The 14891-nt window shown below is 38.5% G+C and overlaps 2 protein-coding genes across 5 annotated transcripts in view; one reads left to right on the top strand and one right to left on the bottom strand.

Moving 5' to 3' along the window:
• The window catches only part of LOC136239310 (uncharacterized), a 3629-nt gene extending 556 nt beyond the window's left edge, over positions 1–3073 (top strand). The window contains exons 5-13 of the mRNA XM_066030042.1: positions 28–119; positions 836–949; positions 997–1088; positions 1137–1251; positions 1298–1424; positions 1470–1555; positions 2588–2701; positions 2750–2851; positions 2896–3073. Of these exons, the coding sequence (XP_065886114.1) occupies positions 28–119; positions 836–949; positions 997–1088; positions 1137–1251; positions 1298–1424; positions 1470–1555; positions 2588–2701; positions 2750–2851; positions 2896–2982 (929 nt within the window). The 3' untranslated portion in view covers positions 2983–3073. The remainder of the gene's footprint in view (positions 1–27; positions 120–835; positions 950–996; positions 1089–1136; positions 1252–1297; positions 1425–1469; positions 1556–2587; positions 2702–2749; positions 2852–2895) is intronic.
• The window catches only part of LOC136239306 (cold shock domain-containing protein E1-like), an 18946-nt gene continuing 7037 nt past the window's right edge, over positions 2983–14891 (bottom strand). The window contains exons 2-16 of one of the 4 annotated variants that reach the window (XM_066030033.1): positions 10272–10322; positions 9392–9643; positions 9244–9345; positions 9140–9184; positions 8976–9093; positions 8861–8934; positions 8712–8813; positions 8078–8196; positions 7855–8029; positions 6922–7001; positions 6428–6623; positions 6271–6378; positions 6113–6220; positions 3149–3390; positions 2983–3100 (exon numbers count right to left, since the gene is read on the bottom strand). In XM_066030033.1, the coding sequence (XP_065886105.1) occupies positions 3046–3100; positions 3149–3390; positions 6113–6220; positions 6271–6378; positions 6428–6623; positions 6922–7001; positions 7855–8029; positions 8078–8196; positions 8712–8813; positions 8861–8934; positions 8976–9093; positions 9140–9184; positions 9244–9345; positions 9392–9643; positions 10272–10322 (1827 nt within the window). In that variant the 3' untranslated portion in view covers positions 2983–3045. Of the gene's footprint in view, positions 3101–3148; positions 3391–6036; positions 6221–6270; positions 6379–6427; positions 6624–6921; positions 7002–7854; positions 8030–8077; positions 8197–8711; positions 8814–8860; positions 8935–8975; positions 9094–9139; positions 9185–9243; positions 9346–9391; positions 9644–10271; positions 10323–14891 lie in introns of those variants that run through there. The other 3 variants (XM_066030034.1, XM_066030035.1, XM_066030036.1) reach the window with 3 other exon arrangements.

Raw genomic sequence — 14891 nt, 5'->3', positions numbered from 1 at the left:
TCATGTGACATCATGTGATCCCAACAGCGAGTGCAGAGAAGGCATTCACTGACCCTGAGGGAACTTACGATATCGTCGTCAACTTAGCAGCTGAAACTAAATATGGCCAATCTGATGAGGTGATACATTACCTAATTTGGTGGCATCCATCCTTCGTTAAAAGAGGAAGGATCTGGTCTCTCTAGCAGGGTTCTGCCCAAACTGGTCGGTAGTAATTCAAAGCAACCAGTACCTCTAAAAATTGACCAGTACCCTCTTAATTCCGACCAGTACAATTCTTACATATATCACTGATACACGTTCACGTATAACACACAACATAGCAGTCCATGTTAACTTTAGGCCACCACTCAGGAATTTCTGGGCAGAACCCTGCTCTAGCATTCAAAATTTTTAGCATGTTACAGAAAACAGGTAACGCCAATCAAAGTGGTAATTACTACATTTTTGTGGCGTTTGCTTTGGAGTTACCATAGATACTGTAATATGTAGAAGAATTTTTGTGAAGCTGTGTTATGGTATTGTAGTCAATAATAGGGTGTTCTTTACAGGAACAAAATATGGAGGTAGTATAAGGTCTTTTAGTTGGAACTGACATACTCCTAATCAATATGGAAAGTGTCTGGTTGTGTTAGCAACTGTTTGTTAACCTATTTCTTACTTTGTATGGTTGTTAGAGGTATATACCATTCTTGCTGTGATGTCATTGTTTAATTACATTCCATAGTTACAAATTAAGTCTGTAATGCTAGAGAGGTCTGCCACTCTTTTTGCAAAAGGGTGGGTGCCACCAGACTGTACATTACCATGGTAATCAATTTATTATTCTTATTAGGTGTACAAGGAACGAGTATTAACCATTACTCTAAATTGTGCACACCTTGCAGCTAAAATGTCTGCAAAGAAATTCATTGAACTGTCAACAGCTCAGGTGTATGATAGTGGTAAAGTGAGTGGGTGTGGTCATGATGAGACATCGTGTGATGTCGTAAACAGACCCCTAGTAAAGAGGATTCCAAACTAGCACCATGGACTCACATAGCTAAGTATAAACTACAAGCTGAACAGGAAATAGCTAAAATACCAGGGTAAATATAAACATGCAAAGTTGCAATCGGTACAGTTCTTTCAATCAGGTTAAACTATGTAGTTGTTCGGCCAGTAATAGTCTATGGGATAGGTGATAGACTGGGGTTGACTCCTAGGCTGATCATTGGAGCAGTGTATGCTCATTTGAAGGAGAAGATGAAGGTATGTTCCTCTGTAATGTGTTGACCTTGAAAACATGTCACTTCAGTTGCTATGGACTAAAGATCTTCGGATGAACACAGTACATGTTATTGATGTGTGTCGTGCATTATGGCACCTGACTGAGCATGGCGTGGTTGGGGGCGTGTACAATTTGGTTGATAAGGGAGATACAAGTAAGTATTGCTATGAGATCACATGATGAGATCATATGGTTACAGGTCAGGGTAAAGTGACCAGTCTTATATCAGAATTGTTCCAGACACGTCATGATTACTTTGGAACTGTACTGTCCAATCTTGCCAAGGTGTTGTCCATGTGTGTGTGTGTGTGTGTGTGTGTGTGTGTGTGTGTGTGTGTGTGTGTGTGTGTGTGTGTGTGTGTGTGTGTGTGTGTGTGTGTGTGTGTGTGTGTGTGTTTGTAGTGTGTGTGTGTGTGCATTTGTTTGTAGTGTGTGTGCATGTGTTTGTAGTGTGTGTGTGCATGTGTTTGTAGTGTGTGTGTGCATGTGTTTGTAGTGTGTGTGTGCACGCGCAAGTGCGTGTGTGTAGTGTGTTAGGATTTGTTCCCTTCATTAGAAGGGCCACATAACCATTTATGGTACAGAGGAGGAGGTGTGTAGTGTATGCATGTGTGTAATATTTATGTGTGGATGTATGTACATCACAGAGTGGATTCTGTCCAGTGATAACAACTGCTAACTTGTCTTCAAATTAAACAGTTCAATGTTGTTAGCAGGGATGGTGAAGTACGCACAAGGGGAGAGCAATGTCACTTATGTGGCACGAGATGTAGTATAGGGGGAATACTACAGGGTAGCTCTGAGTGGGGGGCTCTACTGTAGGATGGGGGGTACACACCAAGGGAGCGACAGTGAAGGACAAACTGTCTGAGGGGCACAGAAACTTTTTAGTGTTTTATTTTTTTACAAAATTCCCCTCATAAAGAACATGATAGAAAGTGTAGTATCGAGATTACCCTTCAAGGTGATATCATCATGCCCGTCTTATCCAGAAAGTAAGCTAGCAAAAGTGAGGTTATTTCATTTTTGGCTTTCACTTTGTGACTATGGTAAACAACCACGGACCACACTACAAGCTACTGATCATGACTACTGTATGAATACAGAATTTTGCAGATTTTGTGGTTTCGTAGCTGTCTGCAAGATTAATGTCAGGATTGGCATAATGTTATGTAATCATGAAAAATGAGTGATCCTCACAATAAAACATTAAGTTTTTATGTACCTCAAAAACTTTTATGTATATATGGTAGTTAAACCCTGTCTGTTGTTAGCCTCTATATAGACATCAAAGGAAATTATAATTTTTGTATATAGTTACATCTTTCTGAGGCTGTTCAGGAATCTAATGAAAAACACATGGCTCCGTGGTCTGAGATGTGTGCTATTGATAATATAGTGACCACACCCCTCAGTCCTTACATTGATCAGGTGAGCTACCATTGATCACACGACTCAGTTATCACGTGGTCTACACAGGAACTATTGTATAATCGTAGTCTCAGTGTAGATGGTTCAGCAATAGAGAAAACTGGATTCCAGTACTCCGTTCCTGGACCAACAGTTGAATTGCTTAAAGAGGTGGGTTACAGCGTTATTGACTTGTTGTCATGTTGGTTGTCAAGGTGATTGAAGACTATATTCAGATGAGGTTATTCCCCTCTTCTGCATTCTCTGGTGTGGTGTCCATGACAACTGCAGCTCACAATTAATTGAACAGTACAATTATTAATTTATTTTATTAATGTATCATTTGTACAGTTATGGTTACATTATCATGAATTGAATCCCTTCCTATTCTTATCTGGGCCATGTGGTTGACGTATTACGCTGTCATGAAAACCATTAAATACACATTACACAAGATTATAGGCTCACCAAAATTCCACTGGTATATTTGCATTTGATTCTCTTCTCACTAACCATCCAGGTTTATTAGAGGTAGCAGCTTGTAGTCGGCTAACATGAGATGCACTGTGTTTTTGTGCTCTCTGGCTGAATGACAGCTGGAATTTCACTTGATCACCAACGGCAACTTCTTCCCCATGTTCCACATTGCTCATGTGAAAGAAAACACTCCGGGACATGCCTCCTGTATCTTTGTAACTGATGAAGCCATACTGTGATGTAAATAGCAACAAAACATGATTGGCTTGCCTTAGGCTATCTTTATTGTGAAACTAGATACCATTGGGAACTCACTGTAAAGAGGTGTATACTGGTAAACTACTAGTGTAGAGTTGTGGCCTAGACAGGTGTCCTTTATAAAGAGGTGTCCTTTATAAAGAGGTGTCCTTAGTTAAGAGGTGTATAAACTACTAGTACTGTTGATTTGGGAACTAGACAGTGTCCTTTATAAAGAGGTGTCCTTAGTTAAGAGGTGTATAAACTACTAGTACCATTGATTTGGGACCTAGACAGTGTCCTTTATAAAGAGGTGTCCTTAGTTAAGAGGTGTATAAACTACTAGTACCGTTGATTTGGGACCTAGACAGTGTCCTTTATAAAGAGGTGTCCTTAGTTAAGAGGTGTATAAACTATCAGTACCGTTGATTTGGGACCTAGACAGTGTCCTTTATAAAGAGGTGTCTTTAGTTAAGAGGTGTATAAACTACTAGTACCGTTGATTTGGGACCTAGACAGTGTCCTTTATAAAGAGGTGGCCTTAGTTAAGAGGTGTATAAACTACTAGTATCGTTGATTTGGAACCTAGACAGTGTCCTCTATAAAGAGGTGTCCTTAGTTAAGAGGTGTATAAACTACTAGTACTGTTGATTTGGGACCTAGACAGGTGTCCTTTATAAAGAGGTGTCCTTAGTTAAGAGGTGTATAAACTACTAGTACTGTTGATTTGGAACCTAGACAGTGTCCTTTATAAAGAGGTGTCCTTAGTTAAGAGGTGTATAAACTACTAGTACTGTTGATTTGGAACCTAGACAGTGTCCTTTATAAAGAGGTGTCCTTAGTTAAGAGGTGTATAAACTACTAGTACCATTGATTTGGGACCTAGACAGTGTCCTTTATAAAGAGGTGTCCTTAGTTAAGAGGTGTATAAACTACTAGTACTGTTGATTTGGGACCTAGACAGGTGTCCTCAGTTAAGAGGTGTATAAACTACTAGTACCATTGATTTGGGACCTAGACAGTATCCTTTATAAAAAGGTGTCCTTAGTTAAGAGGTGTATAAACTACTAGTACCATTGATTTGGGACCTAGACAGTGTCCTTTATAAAGAGGTGTCCTTGGTTAAGAGGTGTATAAACTACTAGTACCATTGATTTGGGACCTAGACAGTGTCCTTTATAAAGAGGTGTCCTTAGTTAAGAGGTGTATAAACTATCAGTACCGTTGATTTGGGACCTAGACAGTGTCCTTTATAAAGAGGTGTCTTTAGTTAAGAGGTGTATAAACTACTAGTACTGTTGATTTGGGACCTAGACAGTGTCCTTTATAAAGAGGTGGCCTTAGTTAAGAGGTGTATAAACTACTAGTACCGTTGATTTGGAACCTAGACAGTGTCCTCTATAAAGAGGTGTCCTTAGTTAAGAGGTGTATAAACTACTAGTACTGTTGATTTGGGACCTAGACAGGTGTCCTTTATAAAGAGGTGTCCTTAGTTAAGAGGTGTATAAACTACTAGTACTGTTGATTTGGGACCTAGACAGGTGTCCTTTATAAAGAGGTGTCCTTAGTTAAGAGGTGTATAAACTACTAGTACTGTTGATTTGGGACCTAGACAGGTGTCCTTTATAAAGAGGTGTCCTTAGTTATGAGGTGTATAAACTACTAGTACCGTTGATTTGGGACCTAGACAGGTGTCCTTTATAAAGAGGTGTCCTTAGTTATGAGGTGTATAAACTACTAGTACCGTTGATTTGGGACCTAGACAGGTGTCCTTTATAAAGAGGTGTCCTCAGTTAAGAGGTGTATAAACTACTAGTACTGTTGATTTGGGACCAGGTGTCCTTTATAAAGAGGTGTCCTTAGTTAAGAGGTGCATAAATAGGCTTAAGTCTATTAAGCTCCAAAATCTTCCTATTATTCTTTCTGGCACTTCTTTTTTTATTCACCTATTATGCTCAAATTTATTTCTGAGTCTACCTATTATTCTCAAATTATTCCCAAATATGTGTGCCAAATTAGTATTTTTGTTAGGGTTTTTAAACAAGTGACTGCTCTATTAGAATTATGGACTCAAGTTGACTGCTCTATTAGAGTATCTCGATCGTTTTCACCGTTTTTATGCTTGCACCGTTAATTTGGAACCTCCTTTATAAAGAGGTGTCCTTAGTTAAGAGGTGTGTAAACTACTAGTACCATTGATTTGGGACCAGTCACCTAGACAGTGTCCTTTATAAAGAGGTGTCCTTAGTTAAGAGGTGTGTAAACTACTAGTACCATTGATTTGGGACCAGTCACCTAGACAGTGTCCTTTATAAAGAGGTGTCCACACTGCATGTGAGGCTTAGGGATAATTATAGCCATTTCAAAGATGCAAAAAGGGGGCATGTTATAAATTATGTGATTTGTTAGAGCACTAAGATGGCTGTATAATGTGTGTAGTAACAAAGGGCCAAGGGAAATGGAGTGCATACAGTTCACTTTGCAATAAGAAGGGTTTACAACTTATACTAGACCCTCAGTTATCCGACCCTCGTTTATCTGAAATTGAAAATGACTGTTCTATTAGAGTATTTCAACAGAGCTCTATATAAATGTATGGGGCTTCAGTTATCTGAACAATTCACTTATCTGAGCACTTTTACCATTGTCTGAGACTCATTGGGGTTCGGATAACTGAGTAGAATAGTCCAGGTTACCAAGAAAACAATCTGTGCATACCCTCTCCTTGCTCTTAAGACTCTCAACCAATCCTGTGATAAACTGACGTGTGCACACAACACTAGTAGCTCTGTGTTGACCTGATAGTAGTCCTACTTTAAACTGTACCTATATCAACAAGTGTGAGGATTGCGATTGGTTAGTGAGTCACTACTTACAACATCCCCAGCTTGTAGAGCAACCATTGGGTCAGCTAAACTACTAATGGAATATGGTAATTGTTGATCAGGACTAGCACTGGACTGGATCACACCTTCATAGTAACCCTGAAATGATGATCACATGATCAGCACATGATTAGCACATGTGCCACACCTTCTTGTCCATACTCTTCATAGCCCTCAGCACGACTCCATCTTGATAAGCTGTAACTGATTCCTCACGACTAATTGTGCCAACTGGTAGCAGCTGGACGTTGCTAGCTGACGTCTTACCCGCCTTAGTTACCAGTTGAAACTCAACTTCATCAAGAAGTTGTAATGTGTGTGGGTTAATGTCGTCATGACAAGCACTAAATAGAATAGTTATGTCATATGGAGGGAACTTTGGCGGGAGAAAACAATGGCGAATTCATAATTTGCTACAAATTTGCCAAAGTTTAACCTGCCAATTATTCGTAGCTCCTAAACATTGAGCTTGAATTCACCAAAGTTTATTTCCCCAAATGCAATTAGCTTGCTATTTGCCAAAGTTTAATCTCGCCAAAGTTTCCCTCTATATGGTATTATGAATGAGCCTAGCACATGATAATGTGCAATTACATTAAAACAATAGTCATTAGAATTCCAAGAGAAATTAGATCAACTTACCTAAAGGAGAAAAACACTTCACAACTCCGATCCTCACATTCGATGAAACCAAATCCATCTCTCAGGGTTGCTACAAATCCCTACAAGAGTTAGAATAATCAAGGTGATGTACATTTATAATGGAGTATAGTTCCATTGTGAGAGACAGGATTCTATTGTAATAATAATAATTATGGTGAATGAGGGGCTCTATTGTGAGGGGAGGGGCTCTATTGTGAGGGGAGGAGCTCCATTGTGAGGGGAGGAGTACTATTGTGAGGGAAGGGACTCTATTGTGAGGGAGGAATTCCATTGTGAGAGGAGGAGTTCTATCGTGAGGGAAAGGACTAGGGACCCGCCGATTATGCTCATTATTTTACCTATTATGCTATGCTGCACTGCTCAAAATTTTGCCTATTATGCTTAAATTAATGCTCAATATTTATACCTCAGTTCTCATGTTTTTCTAGTAAATTTGCACTTTATGGGAAACAGTAAGTTGCTGAAGCATAGACTCTAAATCCCTGCTTGTCAAAATCCAAAGATCGATATACTCTAATAGAACAGTCAGCTGTCTATTATTTTCTGACTGTTCTATTAGAGTATATCGATCTTTTCCTGTGATATATATTTTGATAAGCAAGAATTTATGGTAATGCACAAGTGTTCTGCCTATTATGCTAGCATTATGCTCAATGCTTTCAGGCACCTATTATGCTCATTATTATGCCAGCATAATCGGCGGGACCCTAGAAAGGACTTTATGTGAGGAGAGGGGCTCTATTGTGAGAAGAGGAGCTCCATTGTGAGAGGAGGAGTTCTATTGTGAAGGAAGGGACTCTATGTGAGGGGAGGGGCTCTATTGTGAGAAGAGGAGCTCCATTATGAGGGGGAATGTTACTGTAAGGGAAGGAGCTCCATTGTGAGTCAATAAGGACACATTGGCATACTTACACGACATGATGTCATATCTTCTGAGCTGGCTGTAGCTCCACCCACAATGATGTTACAGGCAGCTCCTCCTACTATTTGGAAGGTGACATGATCTCCAATATCATAGTTTTTATTATGTCTTATTTTGATAGAGCATTCATCTTGGTCACTAAGATAGCTAATTTTGTATCCATCCCTATATCAATGGGATAGCCCAAGGAATATGGTAATTATGGTTACTCACCTAACAACACCGTCCAGCCAATCATTTTGCAGAATAGAGGGGGATGGATGTGATATTCTTATGGCTTCTTCATCACTATTGGCAACGCTGAACATCACTTCTTCCCCCACACTTGGTGCCTGAAATGGTAAACAATGATGCAATAAACAATGATGTCATTGATGTATTTTAACCACTTGATCAACAATCTATTTATCCAACAATGTGGCCAAACTTATGTGAAAATGGCATTATCAATTGACCAGCAAGTAACTCCTTTAAGATTGGCAATGTGGTTGTCATGCTGGGAATAGGCAACACTCCTGTGAGCCCTTTACTTCGCCATTATGTTTACATTCAGGTGCATGCATACAGGAGGTTGCAAATGAGAACTTTTCTTTCAGAAATAAACACTTATCTGAAGGCTGGGTGGTTGTGTTGCCATGGAGCTATGAAGTGGTGCCTTACAATTAGATACCCCCCCCAAAGTAAAGCACACTGCTGATGAGTAGTAATGATTGTTATATACCAGCAGTCTTAAAACATTTACCAGCTAGATACCATTGCTAGCCTAACACATTTGCTCAAGTTTCAGAAGGTCTGTCAAATGGATGGTGAGTGTGTGATGAACAATGATGTAATTAGCCACACCCACCCAGCCCTTGTTGACGATTTGATGCCCATGAAATGGTAATGTTCCTTCATTGTAGCTGACATAACCATAGTAACCACTATCCAATACCTCTGTTACCTTGCCCTAGCAGACAGAATGGAAACTAGCCAATCAAATTGCAGTATTTATACCACATGACGAGGGATTGACTTGTTTAGTTGTTCCACTAGGGTGTGTAGTATCACATGATTGGCACATGACCCTGCTAACAATATTATCACCATTTATGTCAGTTATCATGGTTACCTGGATGATAAAATGTTACAACATCTCCACGGAGAAGGGTTGGCCTATTCTGGACATCATGGAAACTGACCTCTTCACAACCTGCTCCCATAACTTCACTAACTAACTTTCCCATCTCCTAGTAACCAATTTATACACAACACAGACATTATAAACCGTACTACCTTCTGATTGGCTGGTTTAGTGACAACTCCCAAATTGATACCTGCCTATAACATGCACTGGTTACCATGGCAACAAGTGGTCACCATGATTACTGGTGGTTTACCTCTGGTATTGTGGTGATGTTAGTAGCCACACTTTTTCCATCCAATAGGAACCGTACACAGTCCCCATTAGACAATTCTACACTAGAACAATCATAGAACACCTGTGTGCATTAATTAGAACAACAACTGGAACAAATTTACACTGACATCTTCTCCATTATCATGTCTTGTAATCACTCCATGTCCCTTATTAGAGCACACTGTGCCTATAATATAGTTACTGGGGATCACATGAGAAGATGAGGGAATCACATGTATTTGAGTTGCTTTACAGTAACCATAGTTATCTAGCACTATATGAAAAGACACATGATCGCCATGACGACTATTAGCCAGCTGGCTAGTCATATCAAATGGAACAATGAGATCATGTGATCCATCCTTGTAGCTAATGGTGCCCTAAAATGTTTGAATACAGCAGGTAATCATGTGGCATAGCCCATAGCTATATAAGGGACTATACAGTATAATTTTAAATTCTAATTATCAAGGTGTCCAAGTCAATTCATGTGCTAAAGAACACAATTTAGGATCATTACCAAGTGTCCATATTATATAAGTGTCCTGTTTAACACCTATACAGACAGGGACTACTCTAAGCAGCTGATAATGCACATACTTGTATATGGGGCTGAAACGATCATAGTATTCGAGTACTCTCTAGAGTTAACGATCGAGTACTCACGAATACTAGCTATTTGTAGTCATACCCATTTGACATGTTTTGTACCAACCTTAAACAGTTTACAGCTTTTCAAGTAACAACAATGATACACACACACTATATTAAAGTATTGATGTTAGTGTCCCTGACAAAAAAAATGCTAATCAAAACTCTATAGCTTTCATTGTGTCACTCCCTGATGACAAATACATCATGTGAGCTGGGTCACGTGATCTTAACGAGTACTCAAGTACCAATTTTACTATCTGAGTACCAAATCCTTAACGAGTACTCTCCGAGAATTAGTATTTGTTTCAGTTCTACTTGTATATTACATGTAACCATAAACAGACAGGGACTTACGTGCGCATTTCTGATGGTGTGTATTAAACCAGTTAGCATCACATGATTCTCCTTAGAAACATAAACAACATAGTAACTATCAATTGTGAGTATGCCATATACAGCAGCAGATCCTAACATTTCAATTACATTTGCTTATATATAACACTAAGAAAGTGAGGGACCCTTGCATATGTAATCTTATTAAAGCCCACCTGTATAATGTAATGAAACAATTATCCAAACAAGCTAAAATCTAGGAACACTGCAAGGGGGTCTACCATGTAGAGCACTGTGCCCTTTATGATTGCAGTGTATACACATTGATAGTATGCATTTGTGAGGCCTCAATGGTATGTGAACTTATAGTTACGTAAGTTCCTGTTAGCTAATAGCACTGCAGTTTATCCTTCAGTCATGCAGTCACATGGCCAAAAAATGGCTCAATTTTTCAAACACACTTATGCTGAGGGACACAGACCTCCAGCACTTGCGATGAAATAAAGAAATTAATAAAACAAAACAAGAAACAGACTGAACAGTTCACAGCCACTTTACCCCACTAAAGCAATCCTTCACAATCTTCCCAAGTTATATGTCGAATGGCTGTGAGATACTACTATCTGCATTTGCTTATAAATATTCATCTTCAGAATTATAAATATTTGTATTCAGAATTATAAATATTTGTATTCAGAATTTCAGCTTGCAAATTTACATCTTTCCTGGTCAAAAATTCATAACTCTTAACGATCATTTTCAGAACCCTCAGGCATAATAAAAATTGTTTCATCTTCACCCCAAAACACTCAATGCATTTTCTGCATGTTATTATATGTTAGAGCTAACTATAGTTAATAAAGGCTGAATACTGCAAATTAAACTCTATATTAAACTGCTAGGAGCCAATATCTGCTAGTAAACGCTGTAAGCTGCTATAACAGTGAATGCATTCCACTGTAAGTCGGGAAGAGCGTTCATCTATATATGGTCAGTGTTATCGCTTTAGAACACATATATGTAGTTCGACTACCATTGTGTGGCCCTTTTAGTAAGGCTGGAAGATCACAGCCATAGCAACAACAAGAAGGCTGTTAGTAGCTGTAGCAGACTCTAGTTCTGGAGTTGCTGAATGTACTGGGAGTTGATGGATGATGTACTGGGAGTTTATGGATGATGTACTGGGAGTTGATCGATGGTGTACTGGGAGTTGATCAACACTCTTTTTCTGTGTATGAAGCCAAATTTTTCTAGGGGAGTTCCTTGGGGGCAGTTCTGAATGAAACTACTAATGCTAGTTGTATAATGAGTACAGCTGACTGCTCTATTAGAGTATTTTGATCTTTCCAGAAATGTGGCTCAGAGTGGTGCTAAGGTGCTTGTTATGTACAGCCTCAAGGCCTATGTACTAAGACATTTAGCAGTGGCGGATCTAGATGGGTTTCTGGGGTTTCAACAGAAACACCCTTTTAAATTTAGTTCAGTGGCAGTATAAATACATAAGTAAACATTGTTGCACTGACAATTTGTCATAGCAAACAACTATATACCACTGTAGCATGCACGCAGTTGTACTTAACTAACACCATATATAGCTATTAAACCCTCAGCAACACTTCACTTTTCATCTCCCACTGCATTAAAAACGATCGAGATACTCTAATGGAGCAGTCATGTAACTACTCTAATAGAGCAATCAAAGCTACAGCTTGTAGTCACCATATTTGTCCTATATTTAGCTATAGTATTTACAGTTTAAAACATTGGATTTATTCTATTGGTAACTAAAAATAGCCTAAATCCGATCTCAGAGCTTCTAAAATCTTAAAATTTTCTGGAGAAATTTCATCAGATGTCTTATTCAGCTATACCAACTTTCAGAAACCCCCTTTTAAAAATCCTAGATCCACCATTGTTTAGAGACCACATTTTCAGCCATTCTAATTTCAAAATCAAACTTGTTGAAATCTTAATGTCAATAATACTCATACAGTACTCTCCAACAATCCAAAGTTTGTGATACAAATTACAGTATATCCTCAGTTATCTGACTCTCGTTTATCCGTATCTTTGTTTATCTGAAGCTGAAATGACTGTTCTATTAGAGTATTTTGAGTACAAGTGTATATTCTATTAGAGTATTTCAACAGAGCTCTGTATATAAATGTATGGGCTTCAGTTATCTGAACAATTCACTTATCTGAACACTTTTATTTATTATTGCATGAGACACACTGGGGTTTGGATAACTGAGGGTTCACTGGATTTGAGTATTAGCATCACATGGGCTATGCTTGCAGAAACTAAGTGGTCTTCTTATTAAAATTGTTTCAGCATAAAAAAAGCTGGAACTGATTAATCCTATCACAAGGGAATTCCCACACACCTTTAAGATATACACTGGTATGAGGTAACCCCAATGTTAATGTCTAATTAACAAGCACAATAGTTCCTGCTGTCGTACCTTTGTAGATATATGAAGGCATGGTACAATCTACTTTAATGTGATGTGTATCCAGGCAACCGTGGAAATTTTAGTCCGACCAAATTAGAACCAAAATTGATCTGAATATTTATAATGGGTTGACTAAGTTTGGTTAATGTATAAAAGAGTGAACTCTCCCCATACACTGCTGCTCTCTATATAGATTTTATAATAGTACCCATCCCATACACTGCTGCTCTCTATATAGATTTTATAATAGTACCCATCCCATACACTGCTGCTCTCTATATACTACTGCTCTATAGTAACCATCCCATACACTACTGCTCTATATATAGGTTTTACAGTTAATAATAGTAACCATCCCATACACTACCGCTCTGCATATAGGTTTTACAGTTAATAATAGTAACTTTCCCATACACTACTGCTCTGCATATAGGTTTTACAGTTAATAATAGTAACTGTCCTGTACACTACTGCTCTGCATATAGGTTTTACAGTTAATAATAGTAACCATCCCATGCACTACTGCTCTATATATAGGTTTTACAGTTAATAATAGTAATCATCCCATACACTACTGCTCTATATATAGGTTTTACAGTTAATAATAGTAACCATCCCATACACTACCGCTCTGCATATAGGTTTTACCGTTAATAATAGTAGTCATCAAGGTACAGTGATTAGTGCTGAAACGATTATTCGGATATTTGACTGTTTGGTCAGCATGACACTATTCAATTCGTTAACACACTATTTGAATAATCGTTAGCACTTTGTACACTGTAGTCAGATGGAAAAGCCAGCCTTGAAACCTAATAGGGTATGAAGTGATGTATCTATGCTGTAAAAATTCTGAGATAGAAATAGTTCTTAGGCTTTACCTTGCTCCCAAACAAAAGGCTTCAGTACTTATTCAATAGAAGTGCTTAAAGAAGAATAGAAAATTTGGTAGTTTTGTTCACAACTAAATATAATGGCTCTATTTGATTAAGCCACTAGCTCCAAACATATGTTAGTGTTGCATGAGATCATAATAGAGTAGTCGTACAGTCATGCATGCTACATGTACAAATGTGTGAGTAATGAATGATTATAATTTATAACTGATTATCATCAGTAGGTGGCTACGTTCTCACACTGTAGGCAGCCACAGCTGTTCTTTATGCATGATTCATGAGTTGAATGACTTAGTTTCCAAGATTTACAGTTCAACAAGTGAGCCATTTACGTTGCATTGAAACTTGTGAATCCTGAGAGCAACCATATAGGCCAATAGCTCACCTTGTTGATAAGGTGATACAGGCAAATAGTTACTGCCCTGTGTAAGTTTCTGATAATGTAATATTGCAAGTCATCCAGAATGTAGTCATGACTTAACCTTGTGTAGCTATTCATGTGAAAATCAGGTAGAACTAAAATACGCTAAGGCGAATTGTTAAGCCGGACAATTTATCTGGACAGGTACTTTTGGATGACCAAAGTTGACCAAATATGGTTGCCAGAAATGATTGGACTGGACCACTAATGATCAACTCTATACTACAAGTTAAATAATTGGAACACAAAGAAGAGTCCACCTCTTACAGTGCATGTGTTGAGCCAAAACAACATGGCCCATATCATTTGCCATTATCGGTCCAACCACAGATACAGTGAGGTAGTAGTGTCCCACCTTAGAAATATCCTACCACTTTTACAGAATAGGGTAACATCAAATCTGACATTGAAATACTTAGATATTGAATATTTAAATGTTGATCTGCCTGCCTTGCCTTGCCTGCCTGTCTGTCTGACCACAGTTGCAAGACTAGAGGCCAATGAAGCAGCGGTTCCATTTCATACCATAATAACAAACTTTTTAGCCTTGTCAACTTGATTAGTTGTTCCATGGACCAAACCAACCCACTTTTTTAGATTAAAAAAATCGAGCCAACTACTGTAATGATAGCCAACTAGTGTAATGATAGCCAACTACTGTAATGATAGCCAACTATTGTAATGATAGCCAACTAGTGTAATGATAGCCAACTACTGTAATGATAGCCAACTATTGTAATGATAGCCAACTACTGTAATGATACTACTGAATACTGGCCGTGTATTCATGCACAATGCACACCCTAACCAATGCACACCCTAACCCTAGCCCTATTTATATGTGTGCTGGTTCCGAACCATGAAGCAAC

Source organism: Dysidea avara, chromosome 11 (assembly GCF_963678975.1).
Source record: "Dysidea avara chromosome 11, odDysAvar1.4, whole genome shotgun sequence".
Taxonomy (NCBI): Eukaryota; Metazoa; Porifera; class Demospongiae; order Dictyoceratida; family Dysideidae; genus Dysidea; species Dysidea avara.
This window is presented reverse-complemented; position numbering and strand designations above follow the sequence as displayed.